A 25,484-nucleotide genomic window follows, 5' to 3' on the forward strand; every position below is an offset into this window, starting at 1 on the left:
GGTATTTCTTTCTAACATATGGAGTACATTTGCAATCACTCAGCTATCCTAAAGTCATGTCTGTTAAAGACGCATACTGTTTTGCTACAACATGAAGTATGAGAAACAAAATTTGTTTTCAAATATTCAGCTGAAATATTTAGCTTTATGAATAAAGCTTTGTTTCAAAAAGTATAGTTTATTTCAAAACTGTAGTAGAGTCAATCCTTTAAAAACTCATATTTCCAGGTTTTCTTTTTTTCTTTTTTTCAGGTTTTCATAAGAATCAAAAGTTATATTTTACTTTATTACCAACAAATTTTTAAATATTGTAAAATTTTCAGGAGAAAAAAGCAGCCTAATTCTATCCTCTTAAAAAGCTGTCAGAATGTGAAAAACACAGAAAGCACATGCATATATATATATATATTTAGAAAAGGGGAAAAAAGAGAAAAAAATGGCAAAGCAATTAGCTGTGTAGCTGAGATCAAAACAACCAACTCCATCTCAATGATAAAAGTATTTCAGTCCAGAATATTTTTAAAATGAGTTATATAATAATGTCAACTGCTATGGAATTAAAGATCAGTGTCCAGTATACTCAAATAAAAATAATTAATTAAAGGATAAGAACAGTGGTCAGACACTGTGCAGGTTTAAAGTAAGATTTATGAAATAAAAGGTAAATCAAATGAACATACAGAAAAACTTTAATTTTACTTTTATGAAATGTGGACCCACTTCATGTTGGAAAGTTCCAATGCAATGCATAAAACCATGTTTTGTAAAAGAGACCGACAGAATGTGTTACCATGTTTATTCCTGTTCCAACGGATGTCTCACAACCAGCAAGACAAGCTGACATATATGACACACCATTGTTTCCACACACAGGGTCCCACATTTTAATTGGACAGTTGCAATCCTTGTTACAGTCCGCAAGGATGGTATTTTCCACATATAAATCTTGTTGTATTCTGAAATGTTTTAAAATAACGCATGGATATTGAAAGACTATTAGAACATTTCCTTATTATTTTTTCATCTTAATCCAAAATTATATTTCTTCTGACCCCCAAAATAGAAGCAGAAATCTTCCCACCTTCAATGTCTGGCCTCAGAACTGTAGCTCTGGCATAAAAAACACGTGCTTTGGTGACCACATAGCAACTTTTCGATTTACTTCAGATAAGCAAGTAGCCAATAAACAGGCATTAACTGAGTGCCTACCATATAGAAGAGGTTTTTCTAGGTATTATTAGAACACAAAAATGAAGATGACCTAATCCCTGTGGTTGATCCATATGGTAGTTAGTAATGAGAGATCTTGTGTTATGAAAGCAATCTTGAAGTTCAAAATCTGTAAGTTCAATTTGTTTTTTTTTAAATGTAAGTTCAATTTGTAATGCAGACAGTATATTTAGCTTCAGAAATCTAACTACTTGAGTAAAAAATACCTTCTTCTAGTATAATGTCCAGTAGTCATAAAATTGGCAACATATGGGCATGTGGGTGGCTCAGTGATTGAGCATCTGCCTTTGGCTCAGGTTGTGATCCTGGCGTAGTGGGATCAAGTCCTACATTAGGCTTCCACCAGGGAGCTTGCTTCTCCCTCTGCCTGTCTCTGCCTCTGTCTTTGTGTCTTTCATTAATAAATAAGTAAAATATTTTTTAAAAAATGGCAGCATAAGTTGTTGTTGACCAGTCTCCCTCCCAAGAAGACCAAGTAACAGCTATCCAGACAAGATACCATTGTTAAAATCCCAGCACTGGGGTGAGGCTAAAGCATCCCTCTGGACCATGGAGACCTAGAAGGATCACATTGGAAGAGTAAGAGGAGCTGTTACACTGTAATCAAATTGCCCCTCCCCCAGGTCAACACAATGGCACACAGAGAAGTCCCCCCTGGTCCTACTGTTTCTCCAAAGGGAAAAGAGAGCCCAAGGTAGACATTAAGTTCCCTCAGCATTGTGGGATATTTCCCAGAAGGCCCATTCAGGTATCACCTCATGAGCATCACTGAGAGAATCTGTAGGCCTCCCTTATTAGGAATTAGATAAAGAAGAAGAAGGAAGACAGGGATTACAGCAACCAGCACTCAGATCTTGGCGGACTGTTTTCTCACTTGCAACCTTGTGCAAGTACAGACCCAGCCTGTAGTTCTGCTCATTCTACAGAGCTGAATGGTGGCTCCTATTGACCAAGAATCTCAGTTGGCAATTCTACTTGACTTGGGTTCCCAGTCAACAGGGCATACTGGCATTGGAGCTTGTTCAACTCCCTTATCTGAGAAAGGAAGAAAATTCACAGCCCTGCCTAACTAGTGAGTATAGCCTCCAGTCTCACTGATTTGGAAAGCCTGGCCAGAGAATGTAGGCAGCCATAGAGTCCATCCTACAGCCCTGCTCCACCTGGGAGTCAAGCTAATAGCCCTGCCCTAAGCATAACCTCTGGCCCCACCTAACCAAGGAGGCTGAACAATAACCCTGGGCAGCCTCAGAGCCCAGACTACAGCATCACCCAGGCACAGAGCCCAGCCTTTGACCCTACCCAATTGCTGAATACAGCCTGAAGCCTTATTTAGGCAGGGAACCTAGTCAGTGACTATGCCCAATCATGGAGCAGAGGTTGCAGCCTTACCTGATGAGAGAATTTGGACCGTGATCCTGCTCAAGCAGAGAATGCAGTTTCTAGCACCACCTAGCTCTGGGATATTAGAGGCCTCTCTCCTCCAGAGAGCGTGGTTGGCAACCTTGTTCAACAGTAAAGCCCAGTAACTCCCTTGTGAAGCTCGCCCTGTGGCCCCACCTAACTTCAAGGCACAGCTTGTCACCCTTCCTGATCATAGAGCACAGCATGAGACCTTAGCTGATCAGGAACAATTGTGAGCCCAACCTATATCCCTGACCAGTGGCATCATCCTGACAGGGAATATAGTCTACAACCTACTAGTGGTCCCTTCTGACTGTGGAGCACAGCCAGAAGCCCTTCCCAATCAGAAAGCCCACCCAGTAGTCCCATTTGAATGTGCAACACAGCCAAGAATCCCAAATAGGTTGAATCCAAAAAGAAAGTATACCAAAACACATAATAATTAAACTGACAAAAGTAAAAGATGAAGAGAAAATTTTGAAATCAACAAGACAAAAATGATTTGTCACTTTAAGGGTATTTGCATAAGACTATAAGCAGATTTCTCAACAAAAACTTTGCAGGTCAGGAGAGAGTGGGATAATATATTCAACATATAGGAAGAAAAAAAAAACCCCTCTCAATCAAGAATACTATACCTGGTAAAGCTGTCCTTTAGAAATGAAAGAAACAAAGATTTCCCCAAACAAACAAAAACTGAGGAAGTACATCATTACTAAACCTGAATTACAAAAAATGCTAGAGGAAATTCTTGAAGCTGAAATAAAAGGATGGTAATTAACATCACAAAAACATGTGAATGTATAAAGCTCTAGTTTAAAGCTGAAAAACAAATGTATTATAAATAACCATAATTACAGTAACATATTGGATACACAGTGTAAACAAATGTAAATTTTAACATTAACCTAAGATACAGGGGAGGAGAAGTACAAAATAATTTCCATATGCTATCAAAGTCAAGATGGTAACATAAAATAGGATGCTATAAATATATTTTAATGTAAGCCTCAAACAAAGGAAAGAGCTATAGTAGTATACGAAATATTGTGCTAAATTTGTCAAAGTATACACCAGAGAAAGTTGTCAAATCACAAAGGAAATGCATTCATCAAGAAGATACAACAGTTGTAAATATTTATGCACCCAAAATTGAAGTACCTAAATATATAAAACAAATAACTAAAAGGAGAAATAAACAGCAATACAATAATAAAGACTTTAATACTCCACTATCAACAATGGATAGATAATCTAGACAGAGAATTAATAAGGAAATAGCAGACTTGAACGAGACTGTAGACCAACCTAAAAGACATATACAAATGCAACATATTCCATCCAATAGCAGCAGAATATATATTCTTTTTAAAAGTACAGAAAACATTTCTAGGATATATCATGTGTTAAGCCACAAAACCATTCTCAAGAAATTCAAGAAGATAGGAATTACATTAAGTATTTTTTCTGACCACAGTGATATGAAAATAGAAATCAATTAACAGGAGGAAATTTGGAAAGTTCACAAATATATGGAATTTAAACAACACACTCCTAAATGACCACTGGATCATAGAAGAAATCAAAAGGATCAAAAGGGAATAAAAAAATATTTTGACACAAACAAAAATGTAACCACAACATATCAAAATTTATAAGATACAGCAAAAGAATTTCTAGGAAGAAAGTTTATAGCAATGAACACATACATTAAAAAAAAAAATCTCAAGTAAAAACCTAACTTTACACATCAAGGAATAGAAAAACAAAAAGAGAGACAACCTAAATAAATAAAATTATAATTTAAAGAGAAAATATTACAACCAACACCACATAAATGTGAAGGATCATAAGACAAAACTATAAATTATACACCGAATAAATTGGACAACTTAGAAAAATGGATAAATTTCTAAAAACATGAAGAAATAGAAAATCTGAACAGATCAATTACTGGTAAGGAGAGCATCAAAATTACAAATGTCCCAACTAAGAACAGCCCAGCATCAGATGGTTTCCTTAGTAAATTCTATCAAACATTTAAAGAAGAATTATCACTAATCCTTCTAAAGTCTTCCAAAGAATTGAAGGAGGAAACATCCCCAAACTCATTTGTGAGGCCAGAATTATACATCAGTATAATCTGACCAAAGTCGGATGAGAAAACTACAAGAAAAGAAAACCACAGGACAAATCCCTGATGGATATAGACACAAAAATTATCAACGAAATACTGGCAAATGGGATGCTTGGGTAGCTCAGCCAACGAGCACCTGCCTTCAGCTCAGGGCATGATCCCGGTCTGGGGATCAAGTCCCGCACTGGGGTCCCTGCTAAAAGCCTGCTTCTCCCTCTGCCTATGTCTCTGCCTCTTTCTCTGTGTCTTTCGTGAATAAATAAATAAAATCTTCCAAAAAAAGAAATACTGGTGAAATGAATTCAAAAAGATCACATGTCAAGATCAAGTGGGATTATTCCAGGGACACAAGGACATTTCTATATATACAAACCAATCAATGTGATACATCCCATTAACAAATTGAAGGATAAAAATCATATGATCATCTCAATCAATGCAAAAAGGCATTTGACAAAATTCAACATCTATTCATGATAAAAAAGAAACTCTCAACAAATTAGATACAGAAGAAATGTAACAACATATAAAAAGGACATTTATGACAAGCCCACAGCTAACATCATTCTCAATGCTGAGAAACTTTCCTCTAAGATCAGGAAAGCATAAGAATATCTACTCTATCCACTTTTATTCAAGAAGTCCTAGCCAGAGCTATTAGGCAAGACAAAAAAATAAAAGGCATTTGAAGCAGAAATGAAGAAGTGAAATTACCTCTATTTTTAGGTGACATAAATATGTATAGAAAACCTAAAGACTCTACAAAAAATGGTTAGAATTATAATCCAGTAAAGTTGCAGGATAGAAAATCAGTATACAAAAATCAATTCTGTTTCTACACACTAACAACAAACTATTAGAAGAGAAATTTCTGATAATTGCATCAAAAGAATAAAAATAAATAAATTTAGCCAAGGATGTGCAAATATATACACTGAAAACTGTAAGATATTGGTGAAAGAAATTGAAGAGGACACAAATAAATAGAAAGATATTGCATGCTCAAGGATTGGAAGAATTAATATTGCTAAAATTTCCTTGGTACCCAAGGCAATCTACAGATTTATTGAAATTGCTAAACAGATTCCAATGGCATTTTTCATAGACGTAGAAAAACAAGTCTAAAATGTGCATGGAACCACAAAAAAATAGCAAAGCAATCTTAAGAGCAAAGCAGGAGGTATCACTCTTCCTGATTTCAAACTATTTTACAAAACAATAGTAATCAAAACAGTATAGTATTAGCATAAAAAAGAGTCACCAAGATTATGGAAGAGAATAGAGAACCCAGATAAACCATGCATGTATGGTGAATTAATTTACAATAAGCCAGCTAAGAATTTACTGTGGGGAAAGGATACTCTTTTCATAAATGGTGTTGGGAAATTGGACAGCCACATGCAAAAGAATGAAACTAGACTCCTATCTTACATCTTACACAAAAAATAAAGTCAGATGGATTAAAGACTTAAATTTAAGACCTGAAACCACAGGATCCCTGGGTGGCTCAGCGGTTTAGCGCCTGCCTTTGGTCCAAGGCGCAATTCTGTAGTCGTGAGATTGAGTCCCACATCAGGTTCCCGGTGTGGAGCCTGCTTCTCCGTCTGCCTGTGTCTCTGCCTCTCTATGTCTATCATAAATAAATAAATAAATCTTAAAAAAAAAAAAGACCTGAAACCACAAAATTCCTAGAAGAAAATATAGTGGGTGAGTTCCTTGACATTAGTCTTGGCAAGGAATTTTTGAATTGGACACCAAAAATCACAAATAACAAAAGCAAACATAAACAAATGGAACTACATGAACTAAAAAGCTTCTGGACAGCAATGGAAACCATGAACAAAATGAAAAGACACCCTATGGGGTGTCCTATGGGATGGGAGCAAATATCTACAAATCATATATATGATAAGGAATTAATATCCAAAATAAATAAAAAATGAATAAAACTCAATAACAAAAAAACAATCTGATTTTTAAATGGGCAGAGGATAATTTCTCAGCCTTTTGGCTAAGATCAAGTGTTAAAATGGGCAGAGGAACTAAATAGATAATTTTCCAAAGAAGACATACAAATGGCCAATAAGTAAATTAAAAATTTCTCAATTTCACCGATCAGAGAAATAAAAATCAAAGCCACAATGAGATATCACCTCACATCTGTTAGGATGTGTATTATCAAGTCATGAGAAAATGTTACTATGCATAATCTTTTTTTTTTTTAATTTTTATTTATTTATAATAGTCACACACAGAGAGAGAGAGAGGCAGAGACATAGGCAGAAGGAGAAGCAGGCTCCATGCAGGCTCCATGCACCAGGAGCCCGACGTGGGACTCGATCCCAGGTCTCCAGGATCGCGCCCTGGGCCAAAGGCAGGCGCCAAACCGCTGTGCCACCCAGGGATCCCTATGCATAATCTTTCTATAAATTCAGATAACCCTCAAATACAAATCTAAAACTATTCAATGATAGAGACCTAACTAGACAAATGAAATGTATGAATTTACATGTGAATTAACATATTATGTGTTAGGATTCAGTTATGCTGGACTTAGGCCCATTGTGGAAACATATAAAGATGATTGAGACTATATAGTTAATTAATTTCACCCATTTATGAGAGTCCAAAATATATGGATAACATATCCCAATACAACCTAAAACTATCAGTAGTTTCTTTGATGTCCACTTTAATATCCACTAGGATATTACAAAGACAAACACACACACACACACACACACACACACGTGCAGTCATAAACTCACTAACCCTATGATATGTTCCGAATCTCTTTAATAAGCCTAGAGCTGGTAGGGATAGGCTTATAACTGACAGATGGAGGAAAGATAAAGAAAGACCATGGATTGTTGTTATTAATTCCAATTAGCAAATGATCTGGTCATGGGTAACCTTTGAATAAGATATGTTATTAACTGTTCTAAATGTATGACATTCATTAGGAAACAACATACCCTTTATAAGTGGTGGTTATGCCAGCAACTGAAGTATTATCACAGATCATGAGAAAACACAAAAAATGGAGAAGATATTCAATTAAAGATAACCAGCATCCTATGTGGGCAGCTTGTTTGACAGTAATCTTGAACTTCTTCATAATTAAACCACCAGCTATATATCCAATGCATATTGGAGGTAAGTTATAAATACCTAGAGATATAAATGAAATGTTGTTTACAAGGTGATTTAGCAAAAGAACAAATATGATCTTAACTTTATTTAATATGTCTTACATAAGAAATCATTTAGGTCTAACGCACAGTGAAGAAAGGTGAATTTTATCTCTGCTGAGTTATATATTACTACAGAGAGATTTTTAAATGCCTCTCAATGTCTAGTATATTTTGAAGACTGTTATCACTATCCTTCATTTAATTAGTTGTAGTAGGTCGTATATTTCTTGTATGCAGAGATTTGTGATCTGTATCTTTTTCTAATTGTTCAGGTAGGAGTGACAAGTCAAAGTTGACCAGTAGTTTGTGATTAATATAATTTTGCAGTTGTTTATACCCACTCTAGTTATTAAGAATTCTGAAATGAGTATCAGGTATCTGAACTTTCAACAAGCATTCTAAGTGATGTGGTTGCAGACAGTCTGGGATATTCACTTTTCAAAGCCGTAAAAAGATCTCAATAGAAACCCAAGGAGGAAGAGCACCTCTGTAGTAAATGTGTTCACAGGAAAATCAGAATGCTTGGGCTGCAAAGACACCTCAAACCACCAGGGGGCCCAAGGAACTTAGGAGAGACCTTGAATTTGTAAACTGGAGTTAAATGAGTAAACTCAGACTCCTACTAATGAGTTATCCTTGTTTCCCTTTTTACATTAATGGTTGCCTATCTGAAAATTATCTCTAATTTTTACATTCCTCAAGATTTCCACAAATATTTTGAGTAGAGAGAGAGAGCAGAAGAGAAAAAAAAGCCAGGATCTCCTGGCCTCTTTCCTTCCCTACCCTTTGTTGATTTCCCTGGAGAATGGAAGGCGGAAATGTACCAGAGACAGAAACATCTCCACATATTTCAATTTAAGAACTTCCTAGACCCATCATCACACTGTTCATCATTTCATGGTTTAAAAAAAAAAAGTGGACTACTGATACAGAGAAGAATAAACATACCAATTAGAAAGATTGCCTCTGAAGCTGATTTTCCATATTGTTGTTCCAAATACTTAGGCATGAAGGTGAACATATTAACAAATGCATTGAACTGTACAATGCTTATTAGTATGAAAAGCATGTAAATTGGGTTGCATAAAAGACTTTTCATGAACGGTAAAAAATCTGAAATGAAAAAGTGTGTGTTAAACTAGCTTGGCTTTGCATTTTAAGATCAACTTTTTCTAAAACATCAACCTCCCCTGCAAATTATATTTTTTCTGTTTATCCTACACACACTGGTTTTTGCTTTGCTTTGCTGTGTTACCTCTTGAAAGCTAGTTATACCGTTTTTGTACCTTCTGCAAGCCAGTAATACAGCTGACTGGATAGGGAGCAGAGCACAATAGTCTTACCATCACTAAGTTGTTATTGTGTTTTAAGGAAAAATGATAACATGACCAAAATATTGTCTGTATTCACACCAGTTCCTTTTGTTCCTTCTCTTTTTCCTTCCATTAATATCCTCTCTTCTCTAGAGATCAAATAGAATGAAAGATGCTTGTTCTGTTTTTTAAAGTTTAGAAGGAGATCTACTTGATAAAGTTCACACTCAAATATTGTTATTATCATTCTTGACCATTTAAAATGAAGATATAGGGATCCCTGGGTGGTGCAGCGGTTTGGCGCCTGCCTTTGGCCCAGGGTGCGATCCTGGAGACCCAGGATCGAATCCCACATCAGGCTCCCAATGCATGGAGCCTGCTTCTCCCTCTGCCTGTGTCTCTGCCTTTCTCTCTCTCTCTCTCTCTCTCTCTCTCTCTCTCTCTGTGACTATCATAAATAAATTAAAAAAATATTAAAAAAAATAAATAAATAAAATGAATGAAGATATATGTGGGAATTCATGGTATATAACTTTCTCAAGTACTGGGTATTTTTTACTTCTTCAGAACAATAGTTTAGGTCCTGTCAATGGTTCACACTAGATACACAATGAAACCCCAGGTTCTACTCTCTGAGATCTTGATTTTTTTGGTACATACTAAAGGCTACGTAAATTATATAATGCAAACTTTCCTCTGTTGATGTGGACTGACACAGCTCAGAGCCAAATTTGTGTCCCATCTCTTGCAAATGTTCCAGGTCACCCTGCTGCCGTTTTGGGGTCAAAGTCTCATTTATAATTACTTTTCATTTTTCCTATCTTCACATTTTTTGTCTTGATTTCCTTACTTATTTGTACTTTTTGCTCAATAAACTGCCTAAAATCCAAAGAATCATAAATAAACAAATTGAGAGAGAAAGAAGCATAGCTTAATGCAAAGAAACCTATTTTAGCTATAGAATTCATATTTACAAATAAAGTACATGGCAGGAAGAAAGTTGTTTAGACCACTTTGGATCTTTTCAGGTTGTCCATGTTTGTTGACATCTCTGTTCTAGTAGATGAGTCTCAGTAATTCAAATCTCTTTTTTGTATGTCTCATACTAAGCTCTGCTCTTTCCTAGTCTTGAAAATTGATCTTGCAGATCACAAACAATATTATATGTTAAAATCTTCTATAAGTCCATATCAACCTTTCAAAAAGAATTGTTACTATAATCACAACTACTGAGAATTTTAAAGGTTCTGAATTAGCTTCTAATGATCTGAGAATTATTATATTTAATAGTAGTTTAAGTGAATGTGTACACATCCACTTCAACCACTATAAAAATTCTGTGCAAACTGGTATTATAATTTATGAACAATGGTAGAAGTATCAATATCAACAATAATAACAGCAATACCAATAGCAGTACTAATAGTTAATATGTGCCGGAACTCCTTTTATCCTCACATAACAACTCTGTAATAATTACTACTATTATTTCCTCATTTTACAGATAAGGAGACTGAAACCCTCTTCACCTAGTAAATGAATACTCTTTAAGAATTCCAAAGACCAGGCCATACCTCATATTAATTAAATCAGACCTCCTGCGAATACTCCAGAGTTTCTGGGCATTGGTAATTTTTTAAATTTCCCAGGTAACTCCAATATATGGCCAAGTTTGAGAATCAGTGTTCTTGAACATTAAATAGACTATCTTAGCTTAGTACATAAACACTTTCTGTAAATTATTCTTTTAGCTTTTACTGAAGGTGTATCCAAAAGAAAAAAAAAAAACAGCCTTGTTCTAGAAAATATTCATTTGCACTTGCTGGGAAACTACTGTGTGATTCAATATTGCCTGCATTATACATCATATGATGAATTTTTCTTTTTTCCTTTTTTAACAATGTGTTACTTGGAGAACATTTTCTCTTTAAGAATTATTATTCTTAAAAAAGAATTATTATTCTTTAAAAAAGAATTATTATTCTTCTCTCTATCAAATATAGAGATTTATGTGACCTATCATGTTTTCTTTTTCTAGCTTAACTTCCAGGAAGCTCACAGTTAAGCTAACATTTTTTTGTTTGTTTCAGAACTATACATTTATTTGAAATAGTGTATATTTTTCCTCCTTTTGTTCTCGGTTTGGGTTTTTTAAAATTAGATTTATGTTCTCTATAAAACAGATTTTTTTTAAGGCAAAGGGGAATTTATTTATTTAGTGTCTGAATTGACATAAAACTTTATATACACATTGATCACAGATAATTTGGCTTCCAAATTATATCACTTATTTTCTTTTTTTTTGATAGGCATTGCATTAAATATTTATTTATTTATTTATTTATTTATTTATTTATTTATTTATTTATTTATTTTCTTTATGTTTGGGTTTATTTTTTTAAATTTTTTATTGGATTTCAATTTGCCAATGTATAGCCTAACACCCAGTGCTCATCCCGTCAAGTGGCCCCCTCGGTGCCCATCACCCAGTCACCTCAATCCCCCGCCCACCTCCCCTTCCACTACCCCTTGTTTCCCAGATTTGGGTGTCTCTCATGTTTTGTCACCCTCACTGATATTTTCACTCATTTTCTCTCCTTTCCCTTTATTCCCTTTCACTAATTTTTATATTCCCCAAATGAATGAGACCATATAATGTTTGTCTTTTTCTGATTGACTTATTTCACTCAGCATGATACCCTCCAGTTCCATCCACATCTAAGCAAATGGTGGGTATTTCTCGTTTCTAATGGCTGAGGAATATTCCATTGTATACATAAACCACATCTTCTTTATCCATTCATCTTTCGATAGACACAGAGGCTCCTTCCACAGTTTGGCTATTGTATCACTTATTTCAATGGTAGCACAGGAAGACTCAGGCTAGGCACTACGGACTACTGACATTATTGACTACTGACTGTCTTAATGCACCCTAGCACGATATAGTGTTAACTAAAATATAGACATATCTGTAAAAAACAAAAGGCAAATTATATAGCATTTAGAATTTTTATATTTGCCTTTAGTGATTCCATCCTTTTCCTTCTTGACCGCTTCTCTTTGTTTCTCTTCTTTGTCATTTTTAATGATGTCTGCATTATTCTTTAGTCCTTCCTTTGGAAGCGTTTTGGGCAAAAAGAAAAAAGGAATGGCAGTGAGCACATTCACTCCTGCACAAATCAAAAAGCCAAACCACCATGCACCAACCCAACGAGTATCAGTGGGAGTTATGGTCAGATCATCTGTAAAGAAATATACACATTTTTATTAGCTTGCCACTATTTCCTGCATTAACTATAGAAAATTATTAACATTACAGTTCTCAGGTTTTATCCAAGTACAAAATTTATATACAATTTAGACATTCATAAAATTTGCCTGACAATATGTGATATTACAATATCGCCTACCAATAAATTATTTTGGTTATCTGTCCTATCTTGTAAGGAATTTATAAATAGATATTTATTGGGCAGCCAGGGTGGCTCAGAGGTTTAGTGCCTCTTTCAGCCCAGGGTGTGATCCTGGAGACCCGGAATCGAGTCCCACGTCAGGCTCCCTGCATGGAGCCTGCTTCTCCCTCTGCCTGTGTCTCTCGTGAATAAATAAATAAAATCTTAAGAAAAAAAGGAAAAAGAAAGAGCACTGGATTTTGAGTCAAAAGATCAGAATTTTAACTTGTTTTCCTGCTCACTGGTGTGAAATATTTGAAAAATTATCTAAACTTCTTTACTTCAGTTTGTACACCTGAAAACTGGAATTAGCCTATCCACTGAAGGGCAAAAAGGCAAGAACTAATTGTGGTAACATAAATGAAAGTACTTTGTGTATTCTAGACACTGTAAATAAATTTTATTGAATTACCTGTGTTCACAGATCCAGTATCAACATAAACATTTGCACAGAATGACGCTAACAGAAGTCCAATCAAAGGACCAATGATAGCTCCTGTTTCTACAAACCCTAAAAATAAATGAAGATATAAAGTTATAGTATAGTTATATACCCACATAAAGTGTCCTAATTCCAGAAGAGTCTGAAGACTGCATTGTTTTTGCCTCAGATCTGTTTGCCTTAAATTTTCAATTTGTAAGAAAATTAAGCTGACATACATATAAGTAGCAAGTTTGTTTCTGTTAACGTGGAAAAAGAACCTCAAAATATAAAACCAGTTTCTCTGGGCCTTCAAATTCTCTTGTATGATGAATCAGAGGTAAAATCTGCTGTAGCAGCATAGGCAGGGATCATGCTGTTGACAAAACTACAACACAGAGCAAGATTCTTCTGCTGTTTTCCATAGGCACATTTTTGGAGGAGTTCTAAAGCAACACTATGTTATGATAAATTTCCCATAGCACATTCCTCAGAAAGCCTTCACTCCCACATCTCTGACTCAAAACCTCCTCTGGCTTAGTCCTCACTGTTACTGATACTTGTCTTCCTTCATTATGATCTCCTTTCTTATCCTCCACATTCTTGTCTTCCATACTCATCAATCCCCTCTGCCCTCACAACTTCTTACTCATCTGGAATTTCATTATCAGTGAGCTCGTGGCTTATCTACAACTGTGAATTGGAAGTGAGCCGTCCCCGCTGCTGAAAACCCAGACATGAGCTCCTTCAGCTAGTTCCTCCTTACTTCAAAATATGTATTCTACAGTTTCATAGGCTAGCCACCACCCACACACACACCTGACTTCTTGACCTCAACCCTTTCTATCTTCTCTGAGATCTTACTAATTTGCCTTTTCTTGTGCTTGTTCAGTCTCCCCTAATCACTGATCACAATATCTCTCATCTACCCCTGCTTTCTTTCCTTTCCCTCCACTCTGCATTTACACCCTCACTACTTCCTGAATCTACTCAAATCTATCCAATTCTTCTCAAACCATTTGCAAGTAACACCAGTATTCTTTTTGCCACTTAATTGGTGTCCTTTTCCAGCCTCCATTCTCCTAATTCTATGTTTTTTGAAATTGCGGGCTAGCTCTTCTTTTGACATTTTCTTCTAATACTTTCACAAAATTATGCATTTATTGTGACTACTCCTTTGACTTTTCTTCTTCCAATTCTACTCAATAACTAAAAGTATTCCCTAGTATTTTAACCTAAGATCTCTCACTATATACGTAGCTTCCCCTCGCAAACTCCTTTCACCCTTTTAATTTCATTTTTTTCTCTATATGTGATTCTCAAAATTCACTTCTAGGTTTTATGTTCTCTCCCAAACTTCAAAGCCATACATGGAACTATTTTCTTTCATTGTATAGGTTATTGATTTATAGTTATTTAATTATATACACATTTACATTTATTTATTTCATTTTTTAAGTCTAATTCTTTTCAAATTTAATTACAAACAAGTATTTATCAAATTTGGTTCATTTATAATTATGTAGCTATTTATTTATTTACTTTTTTTAATTTTTTATTTATTTTTTTTAATTTATTTTTTATTGGTGTTCAATTTACTAACATACAGAATAACCCCCAGTGCCCGTCACCCATTCACTCCCACCCCCTGCCCTCCTCCCCTTCTACCACCCCTAGTTCGTTTCCCAGAGTTAGCAGTCTTTACGTTCTGTCTCCCTTTCTGATATTTCCCACACATTTCTTCTCCCTTCCCTTATATTCCCTTTCACTACTATTTATATTCCCCAAATGAATGAGAACATATAATGTTTGTCCTTCTCCGACTGACTTACTTCACTCAGCATAATACCCTCCAGTTCCATCCACGTTGAAGCAAATGGTGGGTATTTGTCATTTCTAATAGCTGAGTAATATTCCATTGTATACATAAACCACATCTTCTTTATCCATTCATCTTTCGATGGACACCGAGGCTCCTTCCACAGTTTGGCTATCGTGGCCATTGCTGCTATAAACATCGGGGTGCAGGTGTCCCGGCGTTTCACTGCATCTGTATCTTTGGGGTAAATCCCCAACAGTGCAATTGCTGGGTCATAGGGCAGGTATATTTTTAACTGTTTGAGGAACCTCCACGAGCAGCTCAGAGGGGCTCGGGCATTATGTAGCTATTTATATACTAAACCTTACATGGGCTGTCTTATTTCTCTTGGTATGTAAAGAGATTAACATTGTTATTTCCATATTTTATATACCCTAGTATATATTGAATAAAGAAATACAGATTATAACAAGATGTTCACTGACTTATTTCAGGCAAACATTTGTATTCTTTCAAGATAAATATGTGAAAGGATTTGAAAGGACCAAAAAGGAAAACACCAAAAAGGCTTATTGCAAAGTCTGAGTCATCAAAAGTGCCAAAGGTTACATGGGGTAAGAATCTCTAAACATTTTGACCTATCATGATTATGTGTAACTGTATTCAGATCTTCTTTCACTCTCTTTGACATTTCTGGTTCTTAAAAGATATATCTACATTAATAGCAAAATGTCCTGAACTAAAAGTTATATGCTTATAAATAACAAAAGATGGAACAACTAAAGAATATAAATAAGTTATTCATAATAAATTAAGAATGCTTAGGAGATTGGAAGATAGCATAAGAAGGTGAATCTGAAGTTAGTTATTGTGGGATGTGACAGTGATGGATTTTAGAAAAGGAAATTTCAAGAAACATAAAGTACAAACCAGATACTAGTGAAGAATCTGGAAAAGCTTGACTATCATGGAGAGATTATGAAGAAACTATATAGATTGAGTAATAAGTGGAGAGACCAGATTTAGTAAAGAAAGAGCTAGTATGTTTTATTGGTATGGTAGAGAGGACATGATTAATACAATGTTTGAGAAAAATTATACTGCAAGAATGTTTATAAGAAATTGAAAGAAAATGCTAGTAATATTATGACCAATGAAGATGTTATAATAATCTACAGATGAAGTAATAAAGATATGAACAAAAATAGAAGTAATGAGAATGATGAGAAAGATTTTGAATATAAGGGACAGTTTAAAGAAAACATTGGTAAATCATTTAATAGACTTGACATAGAGTGGTGCCAAAGAAATGGATGACTCAAAGAGAACTGGGGGTGCTATATTAGTGGTATCTTTAATAGCAAAATGCAGAGTTAGCAAAGTGGCTTATTTGGATTTAGCTCAATTCAGTAAACTTTTATTGATGGCCATCTGTGCCAAGGTACTCTGCTCATCATTCTAGAAAACATTGAGTCCAAATAATTGATATCCATCCTTAGGGAACTTTCTTTCCTGAAAAGAGGCTAAAGCATATTTTCAAACTCACCAATATATAAAGGAGAGTTTTCAGATTTGGCAAAATCTTCTATGTAGGAAATCCCCAAAGGCATGATGGGAGTTTCACCAATTCCACGTATAATATTTCCTACTAGTACATATATCCACATTAATGACTTAACTTCTTTCACACACTCTGTATTAAAAGAAAAAAAGATATTGTATTAGTGGTTTGGTAGTAAAGTATCAGTAATACTTAATTCTAGATTTTTTGTACACATTTCACAGTTCTTATGTGGCATGGTGTGTGTCAATGATTTATACTACTATGTTAGCAATAAATCATTGAGACATCCCATTTGTATTTTCTGACAGAGTACTTAGATATGGCCAAATATAAGTGGTATGCTGGAGCTACTTATATACTGGGTTGGGATAGATGCTCAGTATACACATCTCTTTTCAATTTAGTGCTTAATGGCAACACATTGGTAGTTTGACGGCAGTATTTACACTACAGAAATTGACAAACACTAAAACCATAACTTTTTCCCTCCAGAGAGATAGTTTACCAGCAACTACTGGACCCAGCTATCTGCTATGAGAGATATCCCACTTTTATACTTATTTAGGGAGGAGAAAAAACAAACAAACATAAATATCTCTTCTTAGAATTGATAATGTAATATTAAAATAAGAATCTCACTGAAGATGTTTGAATTCTCTATAGCTCTAATCACTTTATAGAAAATAAAAATATTTAACTAGGTAGTAACCATATTTTCTCCATAGAACCTACTGTATACTATAACCACCAAATAATTTTTAACAGAGAAATCCACCCCAATCCTTGGAGCAGCACTGCTAAGTAGAATAAAAAAGACTAGGCCAAAGGAAATTGACAGGGTGAAAAATAGGCTGATGTCTGAAAGCAGCCAATTCTGTTCTAAGCCTAAATAGCTATCAATCCAGGAAGACACTCTGGAGTTATGCTTTCAGGAAAGTGAGTGACAACTTATTTTCATCTCCATAGTCTTGCCAGGTACCCACAAATATGAGGTTCCTGAGCACAACTGGGCCTAGAATATCTTATGAGGTCTACCTCTCAGTCATTACCATCTAGAAAATCATAATGTCCATTTCTGGGTATTCATTTTTTTTTCTATGGTGCTACCTATGGTGAGCACAGCGATTTGTGTCAAGAGATCATAGGCAATTTCTAGGCCTATTCCAGAACAAACTTTAAAATGTCAAGAGATCAAAGAATTAATATACTATCCAGGAGATTCACTAGACTGGGAAAGTTTTGATTTATCTACTACAGTGCAGATTAAACAGAAAAATAGAAAATAAAACCTAGGTCAGTCTTTGGAAAAAGTCAGCTCAAGAAGAAAATATAGGTCACCATTGATGTCACTGGGTTTTTTTTGGTTGTTTGTTTCCCCAGGAAGTTGCTTTGGCTTAAAGTTTCTGAGACAGCTATTCTTACACTCCTTGAAACTGATGATTTCCTCTGATTCAATGCCAGCAGTGAAATTCCTAGCCTTGGGGACTGGTGTAACTCCCACTGATACGAATTCAGCATAAAAATGTCCCCCTCAGAGGAAGAGAAGTTCTGGCCTTAGGTAAATCAATGGGTCACTTCCAGACTAAACATCACTAGAAGATTATATAGGTCCCTTAAGCATATGAAGGACCAAAAGCTGTCATGTTGGTGCCGGGACTGCAGGAAGCCAAAAGAAGCACTACTATTGTGTCAGACTATAAATTAGTGTCTCTGGTAAAGAGGAAGAAGTAAGGCAGAAAGACCAGTTCCTAATTCAGCAGAAAGAGAATAGAGTAAACCAGAGTTACAGCATACTTTCCTGCTTTCTCTGCTATAGAAGATCAGTGTTATAACACAAATATTTTGCTTTCTATTTATATCTTATTTACAAATCATCAGCATAAATCTCTCTTTCTAAGTGTTTTCCTGTGGAGGTAACTCTAAGTGGTCCTTGGATGGATGTCTTTGACTTATTTTTAAACAACCATTTCAAAGAATAGATAAGGCAATCTTATTAAGTATATTCAAATATAAGAGGAATAACACTTAAATTATAAGCCATTTCTATTTCCCTCCATGATCTCCTCCAAAATCTCTGGAAAAAAATTTTTTTGTGTTCATTTACCTTATACACTTAACCAAACTTAATAACATTCAAAGCCCCAAGCAAAAAGTGTTCATTTACAAAGTCACTGAACAGAAAGCAATACAGTGAAGTAGACAACCTGATGGATCTTCTGTTGGTCTGAATGTCTGGGTTCCATTTTCCATACACAAGAAACTGTTTGAGGACAAATTGCCTGAAACTGAAACTGTAGATTCATATTCATATCTGTATGAACACAGGGAAAACATGGAGATGTTAAGGAGCCAATGAAGACAACATGAGCATTGTGCAGATTATTAACTCCTACTTCACTTAAGATCTAACTTCCAAATCCAGGAAAGGACAATTCTTTTCATCTTTACATCTAATCATCATAAATTAGTATCATCAAAAAGAACTTGCCACTCACTGTCAGTGTACAATTCCTTAATAGCTAGTTTTCAATTATCTGTATGTGGATGATCTACCTTTTAAATCATCTGACATCAAACTTAAGTGGTTTTTAGGTGATCATTTCCTGGAAATAATTACTGTGGAATAAGGAACAAAACTCAAGAAAAATAATAGATGCAACAAAACATAATTAAAGGCTTTGGGGGGAAAAAAACAACACAACAAGTCTCCCACTTTCCAAGAATCCAAACAATAATTCCTTCACACGTTCATTAACTCCCTCAGAGAAACAAAACATGTACCCATCATAATGAAAGACCTTAGGAAAATATCAAACATTATGACAGCACAATGTAAAGACTTTTTCTTTTCTCATGAAGACAAAAGTGTTAATAAACTGTGACCATTTATCATAGGCAAATTACCACAAGCTCCACATGCCCTTTCTCAGAAAGAAAATTATATGCTGCAACAATGGATGAAAATATGTCCAACTGTCTTTGAGAAATTACATTGGGTTGGTTTCCATATTTTTATTATGCAAGAGAAAGCGAAAAGAAAACTTGCCCTTTTGAGGTTCAAATGAGCTAAAGAGTGTTATGCTTGGATATCACCAGTCCTAATTACTATGTTATAGGACATAATAAAAATGATTAAAATACATTCCCCCTTGAATAACTTCTCAGTCATATCCATAGAATTTGACTGTGAACCGTGGATAAAGGCTTCTGTCTCCACACCCATGATCCCATGAGATATGAAAGCTTCAGAAAAAAAAAAAGAATAATACCTTTGGCAGAGTGTAGAAAGAAATGACAATAATAGCTGAATGTTACTTGACATTGTCTTGAATAGGATAGAATAGGATAAGATAGGATAGGGAAAGAAAGGAGAAGAAGAACAGTAGAAGTTCCTTGCCTTGAAACCTCTTATCCCTTCAGAAATATCTGAGAATTAAAATATCTTTTTCATTTAAATCACCTACTAAAAACCCAATAACTCAGTCCATGTCCATTGATTCCCCCAAACATCAGCAAGATGGTAGCAAATGGATTTTAAAATAAGAAAGGAAAAGGCATAATGCCATGTGGGTAAAGAAAAGGGAAGATTTGCCAAGAAGAGAGAGTTTAATAGGATTTTGAAAGTGAAAATCAGAGTGATCACTGAATTCATAGATATAAAAAACACAATCCTGATTAAGTGTCTGTAGGGGAGCAACTAAACACATGCCATACATAGCTGAAAGACTTCAGGCAAGAAACAAGATACTTCTAAACTGAGAATATGCATGGTCCCAGAAGAGGACTTATTTAAAGCATATGTAAGGAGCAGTTAAGTCCTTATAGATATCCTCTGCCATTGCAATTGAATATGGCCTTTGGCTCAGGGAACTAAATAGACACCGAGGCATATTAAAAATTGCAGATATTATTAGGTTAAAAGAAATATACATGCTGAAAAGTGCAATTCCCACTCCCACATGCTGGTAGCCAAGTTTCCACCTCCTAGGAAACAGATTAGAGAATCCTTGCCTTATGTAACTCAGTTTATGGGCAGTTCTGAATCACCTGAAAATAGCCAGTTCCTGTACAATCACTCTACAAAGAAGTCCTCCATTTAATTAAGCCTTATACACATACAAAAAAATTCAAGTTAGCTTATTGTTGTTATTCCTCTCTCTTAAATATGAATAGATAACAAAAACCCACCAGATATATGGAGAAAGCCTGTAACAGTAAAGACAAAGACAAAAAAACAAATGAAAACTGTGTACTCAGAGGAAAAAGAGACAATGAAGATAGATGAAGAAAATTTAGATAGAAAAAAGACATTGAATTTTTGAAAGATGAACAAAATGTTTCTTAAAAAGATATATTCAAAGAACAAAAGAGTTTTTGAAAATTAAAAATGTGATAGCAAAAGTAGGAAGTTCACTCTGAATGAACTCAGAGCTTTGGAAGATAAAGATGTCTCCCAAAGAGTAACAAGAAGACAAGGATATAGAACATTGGAGGAAAAAGATGAGAAATATATAGTCTTAATCCAGGATGTACAGAATTCAATGAATAGAGATTCTAGAAAGAGAAAAAAGGAGGGGTGTATTATCAAAGAAGTAATACATGTAACTTCTCCAAATGCCCATATTGCAGATACCTAGCACAAAGGAAGAAAGGGATTTATACCAAGACAGTTACAATGAATCCAGACTCAAGAGTTTAAAAGAAAATCCCAATAGCTCACAGAGAAAAGAAACTAGTCACAGGGATTAGAATGGCATAAGATTCTCAATAGTAACACTGGAAACTAGAAAACTTTGGAATGATGTCTTCAAAATCCATAGGAAAATATTTCCAGCCCAGAATTTTATCTTACTATTAAATTTTAAATAAATTAAATAAATTTTATTTATTATTTATTTTATTTTATTTGTTTATTTTCAGATATTCAAGGTCTTAAATTTTTTTACTTACCTTATACGCTTTTTCAGAAATCTATTAGATCATGTTTTCCACAAAAAGGAATGAGAGTAAAAAGGAAAGCAGAAGATATGATATCCAGGATAAAAGTTAACTGAATGGAGAAAAGAGGTAAATCTATTTCCCAAGGATAACAGTGAAGGAGAATGTCAAGGAAGGAGCCATGCACCAAGCCAAGGGAGATTCTAGTTCAGAATGCAGACAGAGAATTGATGGTGACATAGAGGTATCTCTAAGACAAAAATGAAGCCTATGATATGTATGAGTATTTTGAGATGTTCCCCTACCAGTGGAGGGTTTGGTGATGATTAGTGAGATATAAAAAGAAAATGAATCAAATAAAAAAGGAACAATTATTAAATCCAAGGAAAATAAAAATGATATAAGAAAGGAATAGCAGCATGGTTCAGTAGTAAAAGATACATAGTCATACGCATGGAAATAGTGAATATAATTTTATAGCAGGAAATCAATATAGATTATGTAACATTAACAACTAAAAGTATAAATATTTACTTAGAACTATCAAGGCAAATAGAAGAAAGAACTGAAAGAGTTGCAAGTGGCTATTCCTGGAAAGCAGTAATATGGACAATGTTGAAGGGGCAGGGGACAACTCTTTTTTTTCCACTATAATTTTACTTTTACAAGTTGGTGCACATATTACTTTGGTAAAAATTAAAATAAAAATCAACCAGACTGGCCTTTTAGTGACCTCCATACAAGTAAACAGAATGTCATTATAATTAGAAGTCTCTAAATAATACCCGGAAAAGAATAATCCCACATTTTGCCAGGTGCTAAAAATCTTTTCATCAGACTCCACTCCATAAAATCCTAAATATCTATTTCATAGATGGACAAAATGTGACTATGTAAGTGAAGTGAGGAGCCCAGAGCACACCGGACTGGTGGAACAGGATCTGCATCTTCTGGCTCCCATTGCAGTGCTCTATGCTTTTAGGAAGTATTGCTCCTAGAAAGGAGATTTCAAGTTTAATTTCATGCAGTCAAAAGTTGAACCTAAAAAGTCATCAGAAATGCAATACTTACCGGCCCATGAGGAAATGAGGTAGAGATTGTAAGAAACACCCTAGGCCCATAACCACACATCCAACACCAATCAGTATAGGTCTATGTAATTTGGTTCCGAAATAACTCACAAATATAATCAACAAAAGATTTCCTAGGAAAAAATTAAGATGAAAAATGAATATTTCAATAAGAATGAATATCTTATCCTCATCCAATCATTTACTATTTAATATTTGTTTTTAAAAACTATTTCAAATACTAGGACTGGTACTAGGGACACATGAAACAATAAATAAATAAGACAAAACTCCTGCCTTGAAGAAGAATTTTGTTTCACAATGTCGACAAATATGTAAACAGATCTCTGTGGAATACCAATATTTAAAGAGGGCAGAAGAAGAGAAGTCAGTAGAAGAGACTGGGGAATAGTTCTGAGAGATGTTAAAGACTCTGTGTATGATTATGTAGCCTTAGAAAAATGGGATGCCAAAGTAGGTGTTAGACTGTATGTCAACTCTGGCCTTTCCTTCCATGCCTGCTTCATGCTTGAAAAGGAAGCCAAAGTCAAATTCAGATACATATATGTTGTACAACTTATGATTTAAATATAACTTTGTGTTGGTGAATATAAGCAAGCCAGAGATTTTTGTTTATTTTTAATTCTCTCCTTAGAAGTAAAAAATAGTAGGTCCCCACATTTCCAGTTGGATCTTAGAAGGAAGACTTGCTTTGAGGGGTAAATAATTCAGTGAAATATTTATCCACATCTTAGGATGAAGTTTCAAGATGAAGAAAGTAATTGAGGAGGCCCCATTCCAACGGACAAGCCCTTGACAAGAGTGGCATACAGGGCTGAAAAAGGATCATAGGGAAAGGGAGGGAAAACTGAATGAGATGTCATCAGAGAGGGAGAAAAAACATGAGAGACTCTTTAACTGGGAAACAAACTGAAGGGGGTAATTGGATGATGGGTATTAAGGAGGGCACCTGATATGATGAGCACTGGGTGTTTTACGCAACTGATAAATTATTGGAAACAACATCTGAATCTAATGATGTATTATATTTTGGCTAATTGAATTTAAATTAACAAAAAGAAAGAACCAAATACATGAGGAAGTTCTTATATCATACATTTTAAATTCAGTAATAAATATTTTCCCTAATCCTACTATGCGTAAGGAAAACTTCTATGATGAACTTGAGAACTATAAAAAATTTTTAAACTCTCTCTCAAGTTGTTAATTTTCTAAGTGGTGGTATATATTTTGAAGACTTTTCTTTCCTTGTATATTTCTCTCTAGTCTACCTTGTAAGTAGAAGAAATGTCAGCACCTACATTGTTTCATATGGACAGTGCCCCACCAAGTACAACCACACTGGCCTCTCTAGGTTTCTAAAATCCCCATCACCAAAGCCATCCATGCTGAAGGTATTATCTCTAAAAAGCCACCGTTTGAAATCCACTTCCATTTTTGAAAGAAGAAAAGAAGAGACTTCTCTACACATAAGGGTAAGCTTATCTTTCAAATTGCCTTTCTCTGTTAGTAAAACAATCACCATGAGAGGGAATAGGAAAGGATAGATAAGATTTTATTAAGGGTGTGAGGAACAGTCTATAAAAATTCCTGAGGAAAGGTAAGCAAACTAAAACATTGATTGGTATCTATAAATTACCTCTCTCCTTCCCTTCAGCGATTATTTCAGATTTTCATCATTCTCAAGCCACCTATTGCCACTCACTTTTGATAGTTGATACTTCGTCATGAAATTTAGGGCAGTCAAGCTTCCCACCTTATGGCCTTACCACCTTCCTTCAATTACAGAGGTAGTGGTGCCCATCTAACCATCCAAGGTCTAACACCCCACCTGGGCACTTCCATTTTCTCCAGATACTTACTCTAATAATTAAAATATCCCTCATATATTTTAAGTCTCTCCCTCTCAGCTGCATTTTAATTACAGATATTCTCTAGTTTCTCTCCAAACTAACAATTACCTATAGTCATAGAGTCCACTTCTTCCCTTCCCGTTCTTTCCCAAAGTCACTGCTCTCTTTCTACCTTCTAGTTTCTCTATCTACTCTTTAGCTAAAAGTGCTCTGGACAAGATCATCAATTATTGCATTATATAAACCCAGGGAATAATTTTCTATCCTATTTTCTAACTGTATATACTAATGCTTTTGAGACTGCTGAAAAATTTTTATTTTGGAAACTTCTACTCCTTGGTATCTCTCATAACATTCTTTCCTGTTTCCCTCTTAATTCCTTAACACTTTTGTGGGCTCCTTTCTTCCACTTGTTCCTTAAGTATTGGTACACTTCAGGTATCCACCCTTTGTCCATTGGACTTATCACCCAGTACCCTTTCCCTAAATAACCTCTTCTGTTCTTTAATTTTAACAACCACCTGTTTATTCACCAATCAGTAGCTCCAGCCCAGATGGTTCCTCCAATGCTTCCAGCTCATATAACTGCCACTCAGACATCATTACTCAAAGGTCTCACTGCTACTACCACAAATAATTTGCCTAAACAGAACATATCATCAACCCATAGCTGCTACCACAATCTTGTCTCCTTCCTCTGTTCTCTGTCTTAGCACCACTATCCATTCCATTGCTGTAAACCTGGGGACATCTACTTTTCTCATCCACCACAACTAATCTGCCATTAAGTTCTCAGAAGATTAACTCCTAAATATTTTTTATGTCACTCTCTTCTCTGTATTTCTACCAGTATAATCTTGACTTAGACCCACGTAGCTCTCTCTTGTGCTTTTGTGTTGGCCTGCTAGGATCCTCTCTGGTTGGCTGGCCACCTTCAAATGTGTCTCCAACATAGCCACAAGCATGGCCCTGCTTAAAAATAACTCTATCATTTTAAATAGGCGATCTTAACCTGCAGTATATAAATAAACCTTCAAGGATCCATGGATAGAAATCAAGAGTTCCATG

At 35.1% G+C, this 25,484-nt stretch overlaps 1 protein-coding gene and 1 long non-coding RNA gene across 7 annotated transcripts in view; one reads left to right on the forward strand and one right to left on the reverse strand.

Annotated features, from left to right (window-relative positions):
- Positions 1-25,484, reverse strand: part of SLCO1A2 (solute carrier organic anion transporter family member 1A2) — a 118,675-nt gene that overhangs the window by 17,120 nt on the left and 76,071 nt on the right. For all 6 annotated transcript variants that reach the window (XM_038576978.1, XM_038576976.1, XM_038576980.1 and 3 more), the window contains 8 exons: positions 22,544-22,676; positions 18,739-18,845; positions 16,517-16,663; positions 13,143-13,241; positions 12,299-12,520; positions 8,911-9,075; positions 7,744-7,939; positions 791-956 (listed from right to left, as the gene is read on the reverse strand). In XM_038576978.1, the coding sequence (XP_038432906.1) occupies positions 791-956; positions 7,744-7,939; positions 8,911-9,075; positions 12,299-12,520; positions 13,143-13,241; positions 16,517-16,663; positions 18,739-18,845; positions 22,544-22,676 (1,235 nt within the window). The remainder of the gene's footprint in view (positions 1-790; positions 957-7,743; positions 7,940-8,910; positions 9,076-12,298; positions 12,521-13,142; positions 13,242-16,516; positions 16,664-18,738; positions 18,846-22,543; positions 22,677-25,484) is intronic.
- LOC119866417 lies at positions 7,749-24,033 on the forward strand. The gene is made up of 3 exons (XR_005379922.1): positions 7,749-7,924; positions 15,465-15,584; positions 23,830-24,033. It is a non-coding gene; the product is annotated as an uncharacterized LOC119866417 (long non-coding RNA).

Source organism: Canis lupus, chromosome 27 (genome assembly GCF_011100685.1).
Source record: "Canis lupus familiaris isolate Mischka breed German Shepherd chromosome 27, alternate assembly UU_Cfam_GSD_1.0, whole genome shotgun sequence".
NCBI classification, from domain to species: domain Eukaryota; kingdom Metazoa; phylum Chordata; class Mammalia; order Carnivora; family Canidae; genus Canis; species Canis lupus.